This window comes from Colletotrichum scovillei (assembly GCF_011075155.1).
Source record: "Colletotrichum scovillei strain TJNH1 chromosome Unknown Contig00003, whole genome shotgun sequence".
NCBI classification, from domain to species: domain Eukaryota; kingdom Fungi; phylum Ascomycota; class Sordariomycetes; order Glomerellales; family Glomerellaceae; genus Colletotrichum; species Colletotrichum scovillei.
Window position 1 is genome coordinate 1855834 of NW_023336261.1, and position 19694 is coordinate 1875527.

The 19694-nt window shown below is 54.4% G+C and overlaps 3 protein-coding genes across 3 annotated transcripts; 2 read left to right on the forward strand and 1 right to left on the reverse strand.

Annotated features, from left to right (window-relative positions):
- Positions 1-896: 896 nt before the first annotated feature.
- Positions 897-3848, forward strand: HER10_EVM0007955 (fatty acid hydroxylase superfamily protein). Its single transcript, XM_035477493.1, has 2 exons — positions 897-2664; positions 2783-3848. Exons 1-2 carry the CDS (start codon positions 1956-1958, stop codon positions 3190-3192), a joined length of 1119 nt encoding a protein of 372 aa, XP_035336263.1. The 5' UTR covers positions 897-1955; the 3' UTR covers positions 3193-3848.
- A 5608-nt stretch (positions 3849-9456) lies between these two features.
- On the forward strand, positions 9457-13451 carry HER10_EVM0004250 (uncharacterized protein). The gene is made up of 2 exons (XM_035482948.1): positions 9457-11793; positions 11844-13451. The coding sequence occupies exons 1-2, from the start codon at positions 11653-11655 to the stop codon at positions 12954-12956; spliced, it is 1254 nt and encodes a 417-aa protein (XP_035335918.1). The 5' UTR covers positions 9457-11652; the 3' UTR covers positions 12957-13451.
- Positions 13452-16609: 3158 nt separating this feature from the next.
- HER10_EVM0008119 (YL1 nuclear protein) lies at positions 16610-19407 on the reverse strand (the record flags this gene model as incomplete). The annotated part of the gene is made up of 2 exons (XM_035477652.1): positions 16610-16750; positions 18211-19407. The coding sequence occupies 2 exons, from the start codon at positions 19405-19407 to the stop codon at positions 16610-16612; spliced, it is 1338 nt and encodes a 445-aa protein (XP_035336279.1).
- Positions 19408-19694: the final 287 nt, after the last annotated feature.

Genomic DNA, 19694 nt, shown 5'->3' on the forward strand with positions numbered 1-19694 from the left:
TATCCTGCGATAGTATGGTATTTTACCATTTTTAATATGTATCTCATTATTCAGGTGAAGATATAGTGAAGCAAATATTTCACTGGGCTTCAGATGCCATCGGCATCTTAAGCCTGTGGCATTTTTCTCGGCCAAGACTGGATGGTCTGGAGCATGTGGTGTTGATTTTGGCGAGGTGAACTGGATGTCTTACCTAAGCCGTGGATGGAATCGAGCCCTTGACGGCGCCGCTGCCGCTGAAGGGCCTTTTACGATACCCACCGCAGGTCGTGGCTTAATGGGATTGAAGCTGGGATAGCCTCAATTACGTTCTGCGGCTGGTCGAGAGCGGTGAGCCCAGCTCAGACTCACACCAACCAGTTCTTCCGGGTCACATGAACACTCCTGACGTGTAACATCGTCTGGTGTTTTGTAAGGAGCCCGACACATGGGTTGGGAGTGGGATGGCATTCATGATCAAGGGCTGTCCTTGAGACAAAACAATGAAGTTGATCCTCCTTTGTCAGCACCCCTCGTCACCTTTCATCATCTTCCCATTCTTCACTCGTCCTTCTTGTTGTTTTGGTCTCACTGACAAGCTTTCTGTACTGTCGCTGGATCATCTGTAAAAAGGGGCGCTTATTCGAGCCCATAGTGGGCGCATCATGCTCGTGAAATTGCCTTGCGGGTTTACCTAAGCCCCTCTCTTGGAGACAACACCATCTGGCGCTTGGCACTCGATCGCATCGCGGTAACACGGGCTTACTTAAGCTACCGAAGCGTCCGCGTATTTACGGCATCGACAGGGGAGGGCCCGGTGGCCTGACACGGCAGCGTAGCAAGCCGCACATGGTTAAAGAGGTGATGACAGCATGGGCAAGCCCACAGAGCCCGCCGTAATTTACGCGAGCAAACCCGTGACGGGTAGGTACTCGAGGTAAGTCCGTCCGTGATGAAAAGAGTTTGAATTGCAGGCCCACGAAGAAGATCTGATCCAAGAGAGGCACCGCGTTTGACGTCTTGTTGACGATTCACTAGCCGGATACCGCGGCCGTGGATATGGACTATTTCCACGATGGTAGTCAGGCACAACTGACCAGGTCGAAAGGCCGAGGAGACAAGTGAACAGTTGTGGTTCGATCTGTGGCAAAAGCCGGGAGACGGTCGAAAGGCGAGAGGCCCGCGCCTTTTCACAAGCGAGATTGATAAAAGCGCATCATTCCTGGGCCTGGGAACCTGGCGCGGCGACGCCTGCGTAAGGATACCAACCTTAGTAGGTACCTCAAGTACGGATATTTGCAAGAGATCTACTGCTGCGTGCTCCGTAGAGGGAGAAAAAATTGCCCCGTTGTCGCCGCTAATCAGACTCAACTGGGTATCCGTACAGTCCACAGACCAAAGGTACCCAGATAAACTCCGTTTGTACCTACTATCAGGCGCATTGAAGCACCGCATGCACCGGGCGCGCAAGTCACTCCAGTCAGCGAATACTTGCAACATTTTGGGCGCATTGCGAACAAGGGCCAATGCTAGTCCAAGCTAGTGAAACCTCGAACCAACTCGCCACCAGTCTCCCGACATCCTCTCACTCACTACCAAACTACCTACTACGCATACTACTAATTACAGCTCGCCCTGCTGCTGCTGCTCCTCTGCTCCGTCTCAGCCCTGTGCTTCGCTCTCTGCTTTGACATCCTCCACCCTACCACCATCCACCCACCTACCTGGCACAGGCAACCCCCGAGGATTGGCATCTCATATATCCAACTTCCGTCCGCTCCTTACAAACCGCCTCACCCGCCACACGAACCCGTCACTCCCTACTTTCTCCTTTCAATCTGCGTTCCTCCGATTCTTCGCCTTGAGACGCACGCGAGCATACAATTCAATCCTTCTCTGACCGACGCAATCGCTAATCCCACCACATCCGAACCGACCGAGCAAACGAGAGAAACCGCCGAACCCGAAAACCCGCCATGGTAAACGAGACCATCCCACCCACGATGGCGGCAAACTTCACGTCGACCGTCGGCGACCTCCCGCCTCTGCCGGAATACACCCTCAAGCCCTATGCCGACCTCATTCCCGGCTTGCCCGACGTCTACCTGCGTATCTTCCTGCCCATCGTCGTCTACTGGATCCTTTCCCTCTTCTTCCACGTCATTGACGTCTACGATGTCTGGCCGCAGTACCGCCTGCACACCCCCGAAGAGATCACCAAGCGCAACCACGTTTCCCGCTACGAGGTCGCCCGCGACGTCCTCCTCCAGCAGCTCATCCAGGTCGGCATGTCCGTCTTCCTCGAGTACATTGACGAGGAGCAATTCACCGGCAAGGAGAACTATGACGTCGCCGTCTGGGCCACCCGCGTCCGCGTCGCCCAGCGCGCGCTGCCCACCATCCTCGGCCTGCTCGGCCTCAACGCCGCTTCCCTCGCAAAGAACATGTCCGCCACGCACCCCTTCATCGCCGGTGCGCTCGCCGGCGGTCACTACCCCTTCCTCACCACCGAGCTCGACGGATCGCACGCCGTTGTCCCCGTCTTCGCCGCCTGGGAACTACTCGTCGCAAAGGCAATCTACTGGCTCGTCATTCCTGGATTCCAGCTCTTCGCCGCCATCTCTATCCTGGACACATGGCAGTACTTCCTCCACCGTCTCATGCACGTAAACAAGTGGATGTACAGTGAGTTATGACCCAATTCCTCCCCCCGACCTCTCGGGACTCCGACTCGGCCGAATGGCCTCCGGGGTAGTTCGGCGCAAAAGTGGCAAACAGCTCAACTAACACAACAACCTCCTAGCGACATTCCACTCGAGACATCACCGTCTCTACGTCCCCTACGCCTACGGAGCCCTCTACAACCACCCGTTCGAGGGCTTCCTCCTCGACACCCTCGGCGCGGGCATCGGCTTCCTCCTCACCGGCATGAGCGCGAGGCAGGGACTGCTGTTCTTCTGCCTGTCCACCGTCAAGACCGTCGACGACCACTGCGGCTACGCGTTGCCCTGGGATCCCCTCCAGCACATCACGAGCAACAACGCCGCCTACCACGACATCCACCACCAGACGTGGGGCATCAAGACCAACTTCTCTCAGCCCTTCTTCATCTTCTGGGACCGCGCCCTCGACACGCGGTACAAGGGCGACAGGCAAAACCGGTTGCTGGCGTCAAAGGGCAAGGGAGCCGCGGTGGCGGCTAAGTCCGAATGAAAGGGTCCCTCGGCGATATGAAATCACAACAAAAACAAAACACATATAATACAACTTGCTCCTCTTTTTTTCCGATTCTGTAAAACAAAACCCAGACCTGCCCCGATACCACACAGCCACAAAAGAAAAAAGAAGAAAAAAGTCGAGACCGGTTTCTGGATTCGCACATACAATACTCGTGGGGAGGAAAAGCCCGGTTCTTTGCAAAGCAGTAACACAACAAACCACCACTTTATACACTTAACTACAATTAGGGAATGCATTGGGAATGAGGCGTTTTCTTTTCAAATCATGTCGAAACAATGGCACACGTTCGATTAAAGGGTTGAGGAGCAGGTCGTCTTTTTTCCCCCCCTGTTTCCTGTTTCAAGTATTGTGACCAACGAAGAGAAAGACTGGCCTGGGAATTTGTATTTTTTTTTTTTTGTTCTTCTCAGCTGTACACACACTCGCAAGCATGCGATGTTTACCGTTTACACCCCCTTTTTTTGTTATGGCTCTTGGGGCTTTCAAGGCTTGTGTCCGCCCACCGATATCCTTTGAGAACTGGGAGGGAAATTGTAAGGGCAACGAAGGATTGGAGGCGCTGGTGAGGGTGAGGGATGAGGGATGAGGGAAGTGGAGGGGGGAACAAAACACACAAAGATAACCCGGTTACAATTACATTGACTAATGGAAAGATTATAATAACTCCTTACACTCGTTCCCAGGGGGTTTTGGATCATGAGATTCCTGAGATCTTACATGCTTCCATCCCTGAAGCGTGTACCCAGCAAACCTTTTCAGTAGACGCAGTATATGTCTTGACAAGGTAAGATCTGCATACACCACATCTCAGTTGAATTGGCGTCCATATGTTGTCGTTCGGTCCCCAGAGAAGCAAAGGAATTCGCTACACGACGTTTCCTGGCGGTTCCATGTGACTTGCAAAGATACCCATTCTCCTGTCACGTATTTAATTATGCTTCATCTGCAAGCAACGGCACCGCTTCTATATTTATCGACGTGCGGCGCCTCAAACGTAGATGCAGATGGGACACAGGTACCTTGTGTATAGGCAGTCAGATGCAGGACGTTGGAACTATTTGATATTTCGTACATATTACATATAACCCGCAGGCAGCAGCAGCAGCATCAGCTTTGCAGCATGCAGTCACAGAATAGGGGCCATCGATGTGTTTGTAGTTCATCGGGGATGGAGAGACATGTAACTTCCGAACGAGGGGGGGTTCGGTTCTCGGTCGTCCGAACGCTTGGAGCATTATTTCTCTGACTGTCTGTCTTGAGGCCTGCTTACACTGCTTCCACTGTTTGCCTGTTTGCTTGTCTCTACTCCGGCTGCACTCGACGACCCCTGATTTGACCGGATCCGTATCTTCCTGAGTGAGCGTGCAAATCCACCCGCTTGATTGATGATTTATCCGTGGCACGAATACTCTCCACCAGTCCACCTCACGTATATTCCCACGGGGCTTCAAGCTACAATCCTTCATAGGCTCCAGAACTCTCCTGGGTTCTCCAAGGGAAGCAGCGCCTGTTGTAGACGACGGCCGAACGGGTATGATTGTGACTTTGACACCCCATCATTGGAGTGCCGAGATGGGCAGCCTTGAGTGGCGAGCGAGTTACCACAAGTGACGCCGCAGCGGGCAACTTCTGTTTTTTTTTCATACATTTTGGTTACTAGTAATTTCTGGTGACGGGGCGACGTAGCTTTTGGGATCCTTCACCTGAGGTTATGTACCTGTCTGTACTTACCCTACTCAAGTACTGCCTGGGCCTCGAGATTGAGGGAGGTCGTGGGTCCGCGCCGGCTTTCTTTTCCAACTTTTTTCTTCACATTTTTTAGAATGGACTGGTGTTCCTCTCTAATCATAATGTTTAGTGAATATTGCTCGAAATCATATGGCTCCTCGCCAAGTCGCAACTCGATATAGTCCTACGATCACGACGGCCAACTTTGTACCTTGCTTTATGTGAAGAATAGTCTCCCATCGCACCGCCCCGTCTGGAATAGGACCATCCGACAATCTGTTTCCTCCTGGTAACCTGGAAGGATCCTTCCCGCTCGTGCAATGGCATTCGGAAACAGAACAGAACAACTCACAAGAAACGGGATGCGCGCACATACACGCATGCGCACACGCGCGCGCACATTGAAACGGGCGGCGAACTGGAGACACCAGACCGTGCCACGAAACAAAGGCATGGGAGACACCCGGGAGACTATCTCTCCCTTTCACTCAACACTCGAACCCAGCGCGTGTTTGGAAGACAGGCCATTCTGTTTTTTTTTTTTTTTTTCGTCATGATCACAACGGCCTCCGTGCTTTCCCAGTGGAAAATCCCAAAGCACGACCAGTGGAGGGAGGCCTCATTGAGGCAGGTCGAGCCTGATTGTTTGATTGATTTGACACTTGACAAGCTCGGGGACGCGGAGTTCGAACGGGGTCAGGGCCTCGGGGAGTCGGCGCCGCAAGCTGATGGATATCGTGGGGAACAATGCTGATCTTTCGAGTCGGGTATACTCACACGTACCGCAATAGGCGGAATGGATATAGTTGTACTTGTTATTCGCTGCTTGCTTGAGGTAAGCAATTAGGAGATAACATCTGGCGTCTAGTATGACTGCAAATGGCTTCGTCCGGTACCACGCGATAGCAGGTCCACGGCTGCGAGGTAGTACACGTAACTGCGCTTCTTCGAGCCACAATTGGAAGTTCGAGTTGGAGCACTAAGGGTCGGAAAGTTTGAGTTAATTGCTACCCACTCCTGAAAACCAACGGCCACAGCATTGCTCCGGCGTTGCTTTTCTTGAGACATCCCACCGCAGTGTGGACACTCTCGTGATATTGAATGTCTTACAACACACTCGTTCAGGAGAACTAGGAGATTGGGTGTGAACAAGGGTTCATTCCACTCTGGCTTTGGGTTGGACCCTTAACGGCTGTTGGCTTCCCAGACGTTACCTCGAGGGAGGCACGACAGCCAATGAACTGTTCGGCACCCGACGGCCCCCGGAGTTCTTAGTTTTCGACTGCGACGCTGTGCCTCAGCCAGAGCCTATGTGGCAAGCTTCAATCTTCAGACATGACAGTTCGTTTGAGTCGGGGAGAAGCTTAGACAACCAGCGGGTGATGGGTCTGGAGAAGTCGAAATGCAGTACAGACGAACTGAGGGCGGCGACAAACATGTTTCCTGTGACGTGGATAGAATGGATCCGAGTCGTGAAAAAAAATACTAAAGCACCAGGCTGTGGCCGCGCGCACAGTCGGCTTCTACCGCTTTGTTTGAGAATTGCAAAACAAAGGTAGTTGTCGAGTCAAGTTGAGACGAGTATGGAGTCGGCCGTAACCGTTAAGCTAGGACCATTGAAACCTTGCAGACCTTGCAGGGCGCGGAACCGAGGGGAGGATGCAGTCTGCCGGCCGAGTCTGCTATTCCCTAACACCGATTACGAAGTCGTCGCCCAGTTCGAGATTAGAGTTATTGGGCAACCACAACTGTTTGAGGCATCGCCGATTCTGCACGAGACAAGTCGGCGGCGGTCTGGGAGTCGCTCATCACGAGGTCTCGACTCGGCGTCCCGTCGCATGAAGAAAGCATACGAGCGTAAATCGTGGTGGGCAGCCATGCCCAAGCCTTTGACGCCAGCTCGAAAATATCGAGATTGCAAAGAGTACGACTCCAAGACGCAAGCAGGTAGGATTGTGCGGCACCGCGGGCATCCGGGACGTGAGATTTAGGTAGCCAAGTCATTCCGATCCATCTTGAAAGAGCTGCTGCCCGCCCTGTGTGATGCAACCATTGCATTTGCTGCTGTCCTCTAGCCAACGGCTAGATGGTGCGCCATTCGTGTATGACCAAAGTCTCCCGTTCCACCGGTACCAGAGGCGACGCTAGATCTGTAGCTGGAGGCATCTAACGCACAGCTAGGTATGCAATGTCAACGCTGTGGAGAGACGAGGAAGCGTTTGCCATTGCAGTTCTGCTACCGGCCGCGAGAAATAGCTGCACAACACCACAAAGGAATTAATGCAGGGTTTCTGCATCTAGTTCCTCGCGCTAGTGCCCTTCGGTGGCTGCAGCTACCACCCCCACAGCGGAGACATACCGCTTTCAATGGCTTGAACGCCTGTCACGATCCAGTCTGTAGTATCGTTGGTGATGGTGGAGTGGATGGTAATGTTCCGTCGACGGACTCCAGTTCGGCGCAGGTCCGATCTGGATTGGCGGGTTCCCGATTCATCTCGATGGTCGAGAAGCGATAGCCATGGCCGTTGACCTAGCTTGGGTGAATTCAGCTGCGACGGAAGCGACTAGGGCCGGGAACGCCAACAAGCTATTGGCACCAAGCCGCAGGATGCTATCTATTAGCCGGTCATCTGTGAGAGAGTGAGACATTGGCGGTCAAAGGCAGCTGGACTCGGATGGAAATGGCGATTGCAACGGAACCAGTCGGCCGTGATTTGCATATCTCGACGGACGGCCATCGAGGTATGACGCCGAATGGGACCCTGCATCGGGGCAACGGACAATGCGGTTGTCCTGGGTTGCTGCGTTGCTGCGTGTCCGGGTCGAGGTGGTATTTGGCCCTTGGGGATCATGTCTAGACTGTTGTCAACTTGGATCAAATCAGTAACACTGGTTAGCTGGGCGCTGCCACGTCGGCGATACCACAAGGGGAACGGCCTGACGATGAGGCCTGGGCTACGATTGAATGACAGGCACGTCATTGGGGAGAGTCGTGGTCGGTGGCATCATGTGAGGCTTGCTTTTCATGCTGAAATGCAGCACGGATGTCGCGGAGATTCCACGACGGCGTGCTGTTGTGTTTGTAGTGTATCGTGTGGTGTGCTGTGGAGCACTGAAGTGAGGTCACTGGTGAAATTGGCAGTGTAGGAGTCGGGTGGGCTTCGTCCAATGTCGTCGAGAGGTACATCTGGGGTCGGGAAGCATTGGTAATGAAACCAGGTATTGGCTGGGGTACCTTGGACGATACACCGCACATGCGGATACGGCCAACTTGATCGATCGAGGTGTACCGCCTGCGTGCCGTGCCTGCTGACGAATGTGCAGTGTTTGATCGCCCGCGGCGCTTCTCCCAGCATCATATTGGATGTCTGATCTGTGCTTTTCAGTACGGAGTATAGCATATACATAGCAAGTCGGATAACGGCAGGTTGTGACGGGCGACCAACAGGGAGGGCGCGGTCTTGGAGTCTTGGGCGTAAGGTAGAGAGAGGCCGACGGAGGTCGGCGTGGGGCTTCCTCGCCGTCCACGGTACCGGGAGACCGAGACTGATTGGCTCCGGGGCTGACACGGTTCACCCGCTGAGCGTTGTCGTGGAAGGAGAGGAGTGGGTGGTGAGTGGTGACTGCCCAGTATGACGAGTGGTGTGCTCGGGGAATAGGCACGGGGGATTTGGAAGGAAGGAATACACGAAACACAAACCCAAACTGGCATCATCATCGTCGTGCTGTACCTGCCTTCTTCCACGTACCTAGAGTACGGCAGAGGCAGAAGGAAGGCATGCCTGCCACCACACCTACCTACTTGTTGTACGTGCTTACTGCCCAAGGTAGGTAGGTAGGCTTTTCAGGATGACTGATGCTCCGCGATAGTTGTTTCTCAAAGGGGAAGACGAATGCGCCGAACGAGACAGGAACGGATGACACTGCTCTTTCCGTTTGCCCGTCTGCTTCTCACGGTTGACATTTTGAGGCAAGAAAGGCGCACGCAAGGTGCTTCGCTCTGACGGTTTCCAGGCTGCATCCTGCAGGTACAGAACGGTGCCTGTCACAACGCACAAGCACATGCACAAATTATTGACTATCCAGGTACTGCGTGTAAGGTACACAGAGCTCTCTTCTCTGACCTTTGGTTGCCGTCAGCCGTCTCAAATGCAAATGGCTTGGCCATCTTTCGGCCGCCTCGAGTCTCGAGTCTCGACTTCACCTTGCCCTGTCACTTTGCGCCGCAAATAGAGAGAGATACAAAGATGCCCAAACCAACACTTGGCTACCGGTACGCCACGAACCAACAGCCAACCGCCGTCTTTTTCTGCTTGCGGTCCTGAGACGGTCCCAACGTCACCTTGATCAAATCGACCTTCAGGGCGGGCTCCAGTCGAAAAGTCACCTTCAAGGTTGTTTCCTCGCAGCTTTCTAGCCAATCCCCACTGCACGGTACCTTACAATAACGGACCTTAATTAAAGCACATCGTCCAATAGATCCTCCCGCACGGCAACATCCCCCTGCCCCTGCACCCGGCACTCAACCTCGAACAAGGAGTCAAGCTCAACCCACATGGCCCGTCGAGCCTTTGCTAGCCCTGGCCATAGTAGCCCGCTGCATGAACTGCTACGCAGTACTCCGTCCGGACACTCGCCTTTGCTCTCCAGGCCTCGGGCTTCAGCAGCCTCTGCCACACTACCGACTGCGTCAGGAAAGGCCCGTCTGCTTTTCCGTACAAAGTTGGAACGCCACGATTCTCCTGCCTACGTCGCCCAACGCCGCTGTCGCCGCCTCATCTCTTCCCAATCTGGTCCAACTACCTTCACCATTGACGCCTCCTCCGACTGGGGCCTCGCGCGGGTCCTACGGAATTACCAGAGGTAGAAGGGGGCTTGCGGGCGCTCAAAGCGTCGCCAGATCGAGTACAAGGACCATTCGGTAATCCACAAGAGCCCACCACGCCTCTCCTTCAGCTCTTGTCTTTCGCTAGTGCCCGTCGAGGGCCCCTTCAAATAGACTGGGAGACCCTGGCTTGGCTCTCGCTCTTCCACTGGTCAGACCGGCCTGCTGAGCATCTCTGCTACCACCGTCTAATTATTCTCTCACCCACGCTACTGCTTCAGCTTACAAGATCCTGGGTCCAACTCCGTCCAAGGCTCGCGAGACGTGCCCCGTTTCCGTCCGAGGTTCATATTTATTACAGAGCGACCTCGAAAGAAACTTCCTCGACAACTATCCCGTACCTGTCCATACACCGTACACCGTACACCGTACTCCGTCATCCTCCCACAAACCGGTCCGCCAAAGGCTCCAAACCCAACCACCAGTCCACCACCAACCTACTCGAGACGGGGTACCTGGCGACCATCTCAACCTCTAACACCCCATCTGGACATTTACAATTCCTCCGTTACCTCGCCTGTTTCCAAACCTAGAAACCGTACCTGCTTTGCCGTCTTTGCTCTGCATGTCCAGGGCCCGCCCGCTTGTTTCTCTAAGCGCTCGCCAGTCAGCGATCGACTTCGCCCTTCCAGATCACCAACACGGCGCTTCCACGCACATCCGGTCCCCTCCATTGGCCGCCCACCCTGTCCCTCAATTTCAAATCTGCCTCGCCTGTCCTCAACCTGGTGCTGCTCTGCGTCTATCCAGACAGAATGGGACTGCTCCTGGCGTTTCATTGATATCGAATTAGACTGTGGTATCCCAACCAACGCCGGCCAAGTCGACTTACACCACGCCGGCCGGGCCAACGTGCAGATCCAAGCCTCCCTCCCCAGCTTTACCCGTACCAACAGACGCGGCGCAGCGGGACAAACATTCCATTAATTGAGACTTACACCCCGCGACCCTATTTGATTCGGGCTTCCGCCTTTTTTCTAGCTTCCCATCATGGACCCTACAACGACGCTCTTTACGTTCATGCTGTGAGTCGCTTTTATTTAATTCTTTGCAATCTCGCTTTCGTTTTCTTCTCCCGTCCGCTGGTCGAAACTTTGGCGTCGCTTTCGCTCCAAAATCCAACAAGATCGATCGCCCTCTCGTTCGAACTCGCATAATTGTATGTCTGGCCAATAGCCTCGATCCCCTCGTCCCATCACGCATCATACATGACTCCTGCACAAATCCCAGTACGGCCGAATGAAGCACAAGGTCTGCGAAAGTTCGCTGCCTCTCCTCATTGAGCATTCACACACATCTCTTCGGTTTCCCCAAAGGGTCGGGGAAAGCAGTCGGGGACCGGCGCCGAAGGTTGTTTGCTTCTGCTTAACCATCTGCTTGGGCTCATGTTTCGAACATTGTCGGATGGAAAGTTTATATCGGGTTATGCTATGCCCTACCTCCCCGGCCCTGGCCTGCGCCCGTTCCTCCCCTCACACCTTCTCACCTGCCATTACCAGCTTCTCAGCGGCAACCTTCCGAGAACTCCGTCAAACACCTTGCAAAGCCAAAAAAAAATCGTCGCCGATAGTGATCGGCACCTCGTCCGCTCCTGGGTGGGGGACAGGGGACCAGGTCTGATGCTCGGCGCAAGCCCAGTGGCTGGTGTCTTGGCTTTCGCATCATGCTTCATACCCTCTCACTTGCTCTTGATATATAGTACCAGAAGCAGCCCCTCTACTTCCCTTTGCTGACCACCACGACTATGTAGTCAGACTCATCCGACTGTAAGATCAGTACACTTGGTCGGCTCCTGGGATAACTTCACCAAACCATACACCATGGAACGAGATATTCGACGAGATCGCGGCCAATGGCGCGGATGCCACACTTTCAAGGACATTGTTCTGGACGACGACTTGGGTGCGAGGGATACCAAGCGCAACGGCGGCCTGAAGATGGGAAACACTTACTACTACTATGTAGGTTATCTGGCGAGGCTAGGTTGATCCGGGGCACTAACACGTCTTAGTACGAGATTGATGGAACGCAAGAGTCGCACAACCCGGCACTGCCTAGCACCACCAACTGCCCTTATCTTCCTGGACAGACTGTCAACACTCTGGATGTCCCTTACGAAGTGGCCGAGAGGAAGAGGAGCGCATCCTTGGGCTCACTCCGTCCTGGTGAACAGAAGACCATGAACCCTGAAGACAAGTTCATTACGCCGAGGCCGCCACCACCAGTGCCGGGCGGTCAAATCAGAAGACTGGGCTCAGCACCGGCTGCACAACCTGGTCGATCCATTTCCCGTGCCGGCTCTACCTCCCCGCCGCCGTCTTGGCGTCGCATGTTCAACAGGAAGCCGTCCACCAGCCGGCTTGCTGAGCGCGGCCGCCAACCCGATGACGAGGACCGCCCTCTTTCACCGTATTCTGGATCTTCTTCGGATGACAACAGAAGCGGTTCATCTGAGGGAAGCCGAACTCGCGATCTTTCCCCAGAGTCCCTGAGACGGTTTCTCTCCGATGAGAACCCCTTCTCCAGCGCTTCCTCTAGCGCATACGGGCGTCCGCCTGTCGTTATCCCCGACGACATTGCCGAGGAGGGAGACGATGATGAGAACTTTGCCAACTCGGCCTACGAGGTCAACCCCTACACGACTAGCCTGTCACCACCGCCTTTCAAACGCTCGCACTCCGACAGCACCTTGCCGGTAGTGCACGCCCCGCGAGTTCTCACACGCGAGAAGAAGTACTCGCCTCTCCCTCCTCTTCCCGTCAACAAGACGCTGAGAGACCTGGCGACGGCACCATCCGCCTCGCGCTTCTCCTTTTCGTCTGACTCCAGCGTCGCCTCCTCAATTGGCCCCATCTCTCCCGATGATGATACACCATCCTTTTATGACTCTACCGAAGAGGATCGCTACTCCAACGAGAGCGACGCCAACTTTGTTCAGCCCTTGTCTCTTCCGAGCACCAGGAAGCCGTCTCTGGAGCAGAACTACAGTTTGCCCCGGGCTCCCGGCATCAAGGCTCACCCTGGTGTTCACACCATGGTTGCGGCCCCTGCTGATAACGGCCTTGACGACTTGGTCAATGAGATGGGCTGGATGGTTGATGTCATCCGCGGCAAGGGCATCTAAACAGAAATTTACTACGCAGGTCACATTACACGGTGACTCTGCACTACCGTCGTATATATCGATGGCTAAGCACACAACCAAAGCCACCTAGACGGATTACATATCAGGTTATACAAAAAGGCGGCATCGTACCAGCCTTCCCCATCGGGGCACAGGGCTGGCTAGCTCTTATTCACAAAAAGGAATCGGATTTTGGACGGAGTACTGGACGAGATATACCCTTTCCTTCCTCTTCTACAGCTACTGCCACTCGTGGCTTTCATGCCAACGGCGCTTTATGGAGTGGACATTTTGAGGAATTCTGGGGGCAATGGAATGGACATCACACAAAGGAAAAGATAAGGGGAACGGGAAACGGCGCAAATGTGGTACACATTACCAAGGTGTTTGGAGTATCTGGGTCGGATTTGTCGTGGCTGCATTGAGCAAGCTTCATTGACGGGAAACGGTTACTCATTGCAAACTAGCGTTGCCAGTTTAGGAGGAACGAAGAGATCGTGATAGATGGACTTGAATGAAACATCTGCAATGACTCAAGAAGCTTGAAACTGCCTCCTCCCCCGTATGCCAAGTGACGGAAGCCGTTTGTCAGTTCCCAACATCCCGGGTTACCGCCGGCTGTTAAATTGCAGCATGGGTCACTGACTGTTTTAGCCTCCCTCGAAAAGTAAGCAACCTTGGCTCTTTTCGAGGCTCTGGCTCAATAAGCTTCTTTTTTGCTGCTTGCGTGCCTTACGAAGACCATCTGTGCACTCACGGTTGCGGTTTCATAGGGTTCGGAGTGGAGGACGTTGGAAGCTGCTGTGAGGCTCGGCCGAGGCCTCGTACGAGCTGGATGGGGCGTCGTGGCGATTGGTCGAGACGTGACTGTATGTGTGTGTGTGCGTGTGTGTGCGTGTGTGTGCCTGGATATGTATGTGTGTGGGTGGTCGAAGGTTGTTGTGTCGGCAAGCTTGAGAGTTGAGCAAGAGTAAGCGATGCTTAGCATGAGCAGTTAAGCCAGCGGGAGAAACTCCTAGTTCCTAATAAGAGCCATCCAGAAGGGGAAATGTGCTCATCAAACCATCAGAGAAGCTTAGCCATGCAGGTCATTTTGTTTTTTGGACCCCTCTTGGGATAAAGTACGGTGTGGGAGGGGAGAGGATGACGACGATGTGTAGGTGTAGTTGGTTGGACCAGATTCCCGACGGGCGTTTCCCCCCTTTTCCCCTCCTTTCTCTTCGAGACCTACATTATTTTCATTGCTGTTCACGATGTTCACTTTGGGGAAGCAGCCGTAACTTGGGGCTTGAGGTCAAGAAGCCTTCTGTATGGCTTTTACTGGCCAGTTGAAAGTTGTGAGATGGTGTTGGTGGTTGATATTTCATTATCGATTGGATCTCACGTTTTCAATCATCAATCTTGGTTTGGAGTTCTTCATGTCTCTCGTTTTCGTCTTGGGTACTTTTTGACTATGACATGTATTCATTCGTGTCCGGCGAGCGTCATCGTGGTCCATCGTCATGGCCGTGGTCCGTCTTCCAAAGGCGGTGTGATCATCACCACGCCCTGCTTGCCGTGATTTCCCCGATGACGTTGGGGGAGAATGACGACACATACTCAGATACGATGGTCCGTCCCCTCTGGTGTGTCTCTTCACAATGGTGTTTTAACACATGTGTATCCAGGGGGACTCACTCCTCGGAGAGAGAGTATGTGAGAAGGGGGTCCGGAGATGGAGGAAGAAGCGGTTGAATTACGATCCTGTTCAACTTACGAGACCCCTCAAATGGATTCTCTCTGAGGAAGCGTATCTCTCATTACACCCGCGAATTCTTCGCCAAGTGATGTCAACGTCGGAACAGAACAAGAGAGTTGAGACGGGAGATTGGGGGAGATGCGAGTATTTCAGCGAGGTATAGTGTGGGTGTTGCTATATTTGCGATCACCGTCCTCGTCCAGCCTAGGAAGCATCCGGGTATGGCTCCCACGCCAGCCAGGCACCTATCCAGGCACCAGGAACTGGGTAATCAAGGTTCTTTATGGTGGATGGAAGGGTTGTATGGCCTGGTTGCTTATTCTTCATGCCCAATCGGCAACCTGTGGGATTGTGTAAGAAAGTGAGGGTGGGAGGGAAAAGGCTCAGACGAGGGGAGGGAGAGCGGAGGGTCTTACTGAGACCGCAACACTATGAATATGGGACGACGATGTATTAGTGAGCGTAAAAGTTGATGGGGTGTGTACACGTACGTACGACCAAAAGAATTATAGAGGGGGGAGGGAGAGAGAGGTACGTAAGGCCAGGTACGACTACGAGGAGCGAATGAAAGCTTCGGATGGTTGGGAGGGAGAGACGGGAATCCGATATCGAACCCGAAAGCTTGGGATGGTTGGTTGTGTACGTGGTGGTGTGTTATGGTATGGTATGGTATGGCAGGCTTATCCAACGTGAAGGTGAAGGGTCGAATGGTCAGGGGAAGAAGGGTGAAGTATGCTTTGGTGAGGCTCAACGTCGGATTTGCGGCTCCGTGTCAACAGCCTTACTTCCTGCAATGCTACTACTACTTCTTTGCTCGCGTATACGGATGTACGAGTGTGTCTGCGTGTGGGAGCTACGAAGATGGATTGTATGAGATGGCGTGGTGTACAGAATGCAACCACGTAACCCCATCCCCTCCATCCACCTATATCTAACGCATCGTTAATAGTGTTTTCGATCAAAGATTGAATTCCGAGTCTTACCGTGTCCAACGGCGTTACATTCCCTCTAGCCTCCACCTTAATTCCCCTTCTACTTCGTCTCTACCCTGGACCTGACATCTTCCTCCTGACCATGCGTTCCTCCATGTCCGCATCCATCACGACTCATGCCCGGAACGAGAAAGTCGAGGCTTCACCTCACATTAAGCTTTTCTTCGCTCACCCAATGTAGCACCCGCCCTATGGGCCGTGGGTTATAAGTGGTCTGTCTACAGTCGTACGTAAACCTGCCCTGGTCTGATCACAAAAAAAAGAAAAAAAGCCATCCAAACATTCTTCGGCGCGCGCGCGCGCGAGAGAGAGAAAGAGATCTGGTACGAGAAAAAAGTCAACCACTACACCCCCAACGTCCAAACAAATTCTTAAATAACGTTTTTCATGCCCTCCAGCCCAACCGTACCACCTAACCACCGTACCACCCTAGCCAGCCATGCCGGACTCCAGCAACCCAGTCTGCTTTCGGTCTGCCATCCCCCCTTTCGTGTGCTTCACCATCCAGCTTCCAAGGACCCCTTGATACCGTTGAATTGTGTCATTACGTACGAGATGGGAGAAGAGAGTCCCAGAAAGAGACTTTTGACGATACGGAGGGGAAGAAAGGGGGGTTGCGTGTGTCTCGTCGGTCTTTCGTCTCCCGGCCGAGAAGACTCACCCGGAGTGCTGTGGAGTTCCGGAATTCTATTTTGCAGGACAACTCACGAGATACTGAATTGGAACCTTTATCCTGATGTAGTCATCACATGCCTCATTGGTAGTACTCATGAACAATACCATATTGTGATGACCAGTGATACAAAGGAAACGAACACACAGGAGGACAGAGTGAAGCATTGTTCAATTTTCTCAGCACTTCCGAGAACGTCAAGACATCCTTTTCCCCCTATCCACGAGGAAAACCTGCCCTACGGGTATTATCACAATAGAAATACAGTATTCCCGTCCGATCCCACACCAAAAAGGCCATATGTAACGCCGTACCCAATACGGCAAACGGCCTGATAAACGCCCGAGAACATTGGGGACCTCGAAAGTCGAGCCCTGGCCCCATGTTTTGACTTTCCTCCTACCCTCCCTCTGAACTCCCCGTGTGTAGGTATGTGTGTATATTGGTGTGTGCCTTGTTTCGGCCCACTCTCTCCGATCTGATCGGTCGGAGCCTATATTTGTTCAGGGCGCAAGGGCAAACCGTCCGATGACAATCCTCAAACAGCCGTGACTTTTTCGTTCCCGTTAACGTTTTTTCTCTTCTGCTCAACTACTCAGGCGGGCCTCCCATAGAGTTTGTCCTTACTCAGACAACGGTCGCAACCGAAGCGGCAGCGGGTTGTGGGGCAGACTCGGCGACGGCCAAGTTCGCTTCCTTGTCCTGGGTGGGTTGAACTTGGCCTGGTGGTGGTGGTGGTGGTGGTTGCGGCGCTTGCGGCTGGGCTGGCGGCGGCGGCGGCTGCTGGGTCTGCGGCTGCGCCTGTGTCTGCCCCGCTGACGGTAACGGTGAGGGCACCGTTGCGGCATCCGTCTTGGTTGTCGGCTGATCCACCACTCCCTCCTGAGCAGGCAGTGTCGTCTTGGCATCATTGGGTTCCTGCTTCTCGGTGCCTTCCCCGACGGCGCCGTTGCCTTTCTCTGCCTCTGTCTCTGGAACCTTGGCCTCCTCCTTTTCCACCTCCTTCTTCTTCGGTTGTCTTGGCGGACCTCCCTTGAGGAACCGCTCCGGCACCCCACGAGCGGCATATGTGCAGCTGCCGACCCATGCGCCGAGCAGGCTGCTCCACTTGTACTCGCCGCGGCGGAGTCGTTGAATTTCGCGGTACGCGTAGGCGTTGAAATAAGGTAAGCCCGTCTCAGGGTCGCGGTAGCGAGCGGGGTGGGCGGTAATGACACATACTGGCCGGGGCGCTGGCTTCGCAAGGCGGTCCATCCGCCGTCCAAAGAGAATCTGGGTCTGAACTGTCTTGTCTCGCACACGCTCTTCGTCAAAGTTGCGAAGAATAAAGGCGTTGCGAGCAACCTCGCTCGGAGGAGGCTCCTCAGCCGCCGGTGCTTCTGCCGGCGCAGGCACAGTCGCAGTCGCAGGCGGTGCGGGAGGAGAGAGACCGGCCGCCGGTTGTGATGGTGGCTTCGGCGGAGCGACTGGTTGTGACGGCTGGAGTGGTGCTAGTGAAGGTGGCGGCGGGGGCGGCCTTGCTGATGGTGGAGGGGGAGGAGCCGGCATGGATAGAGGAGACTTGTGCTGGCATGCATTCGGAGGTGCCAGAACGTTGGACTTTGGCTGCGTCGTGTGTTGAGCGAGGTGGATGCCACCCAAGGGAGGGGCAAGAACAGGCGGCGCGAGCACTGGAGCTGCCAATACCGATGTCTTTGGAGGTGGCGGAATAGGGGGAGGAGCCATGGACATGGAGCCAAAGGTCGGCGGTGGTGGTATTGATGGTGGTGCCATGATCCTGGATTTGTCTTCAGGCTTGGGCATGGCGAGTGACGACGATGGCGGTGGAGGAATGGGCGGGGGAGCCATCACACGGGGGCGCTCTTCCGTCTTCACTATCGGTGTAGGGTCTGTTGTGACGGGCGGAACGGGTAACGATGGCGACGGTGCCTTTGAAGCATCGTTCTGCTGAGGCTGGTCGACATCCATTGACGTCGGGGGAGCTGTCGGAGCGTCAGGCTTTGCGTTCGACTGTGCCTCTGCTGTCGTCTCTGTCGTCGGTGCAGGCAGCGTCGGGTCAGAAGCATTCGACGCTGAGCCCTCTTCCTTGGCATCTTTCTGGTCCTTCTCCTTACCCTTCGTCTTGTCCACCTTTTCCTTCTTCTCCCTCTTCTTCCGGACAGGCTTCTCCTCCTCGGCGACCCTGCCAACGTGCTTCAGATGATGCTCCCACTCACCAATGCCGCTCCAGTACGTCACCACAGGGCCCTTGAGTGTTCGGTTGTTGAGTGCGGCGAGCTTCGCAAGCCGCTCCTCTTCTCGCGCTTTTTCGGCCACCTCCCATCTGTTCAACGACTTTGCGTTGCGCTTCTCCACGAGGGCCGCCTCAGCCAACCGTTCTGCCTGCGTCATGGGCGGTTTCTTGGATGCCTCGAGCTTCTTTGCCTTCTTTTCCATAATGGCCACCTGTTTCAACCGCTTCGCCTCGCGCTCCTTCATCTGTTGGTGCAGCTGCTCCTTGCTGAGCATCGTCGTCTGGCGGAGCGAGGCGCGGATGGGCATGTCAGCCGCAGAGGGCAGCCAGCTCGTCCGTTCCGACTTCTTTTTCGGTCGCGGCGCGGGTGCGACCGTCTGTTCGATGCGGACCTTTTTTCTGAACTTGGCCGGGATAGCTTCCTGGGCCTTGCGTTTCCGCGACGCTAGCTTCTTCTCCCTGGCCTGCTTCTCGAGCTCCTTTTCGCCCTCGAGGTCGTCTCCCTGCTGCTGGTCGTCCTCGTCGTCGGACGACGAGTCCATCTGCACGTCGGAACCGGCATCGTCGACATCGCTGAAGCCTTCGTCGTTGTCGTCTTCGGCGAAGAGCAGTTCGAGGTCCGAATCGGGTTCTTCGTTGGCGAGCATCGACTTCATGCGATTACCGGCGGTAGACCGCTTTTCTCGACCGGTCGCCAGCCATTCTACTGTGGTCGGAGTGGCGACTGTTGGGGTATCGTTTTCGCTGTCGCTGCCGCTCGAGTCCGAAGACTCATCGCGCGATGAAGGTTTGGTATCGTTTGTCGTCGTAGCCATCGCGTCGGTCGAATTGAAAGGTATGGATTTGGGCCTTTAGCCCATCTCTGCCGCGCCGTGAGAGGTGCGGCGTGTGAAGCCGGCGGCCTGTTCGAGTGAAATGGTTGCGTGGATAGAATTTTGACGTTGAGGGTGGTACAATCGTGTCTGCGTGAGACGCGTCCAAAAGGGTAAAAAAAAATTGTAGATGTAGCGGCCGTCGCGGCACTTGTGACGTCTAACAATTCGACTTCCTTAGAACCACCTCCCGGCAAGGTACCAATTACCAGCGAATCGGGAGTTAGCGG

Bases quoted from the DNA above. Each gene is read 5' to 3' on its own strand.
- HER10_EVM0004250 (XM_035482948.1), top strand. From the start codon at position 11,653: ATGGAACGAGATATTCGACGAGATCGCGGCCAATGGCGCGGATGCCAC. The intron at 11,794-11,843 runs GTAGGTTATCTG...AACACGTCTTAG, and splicing joins GAAACACTTACTACTACTAT to TACGAGATTGATGGAACGCA.
- HER10_EVM0007955 (XM_035477493.1), top strand. From the start codon at position 1,956: ATGGTAAACGAGACCATCCCACCCACGATGGCGGCAAACTTCACGTCG. The intron at 2,665-2,782 runs GTGAGTTATGAC...ACAACCTCCTAG, and splicing joins CGTAAACAAGTGGATGTACA to CGACATTCCACTCGAGACAT.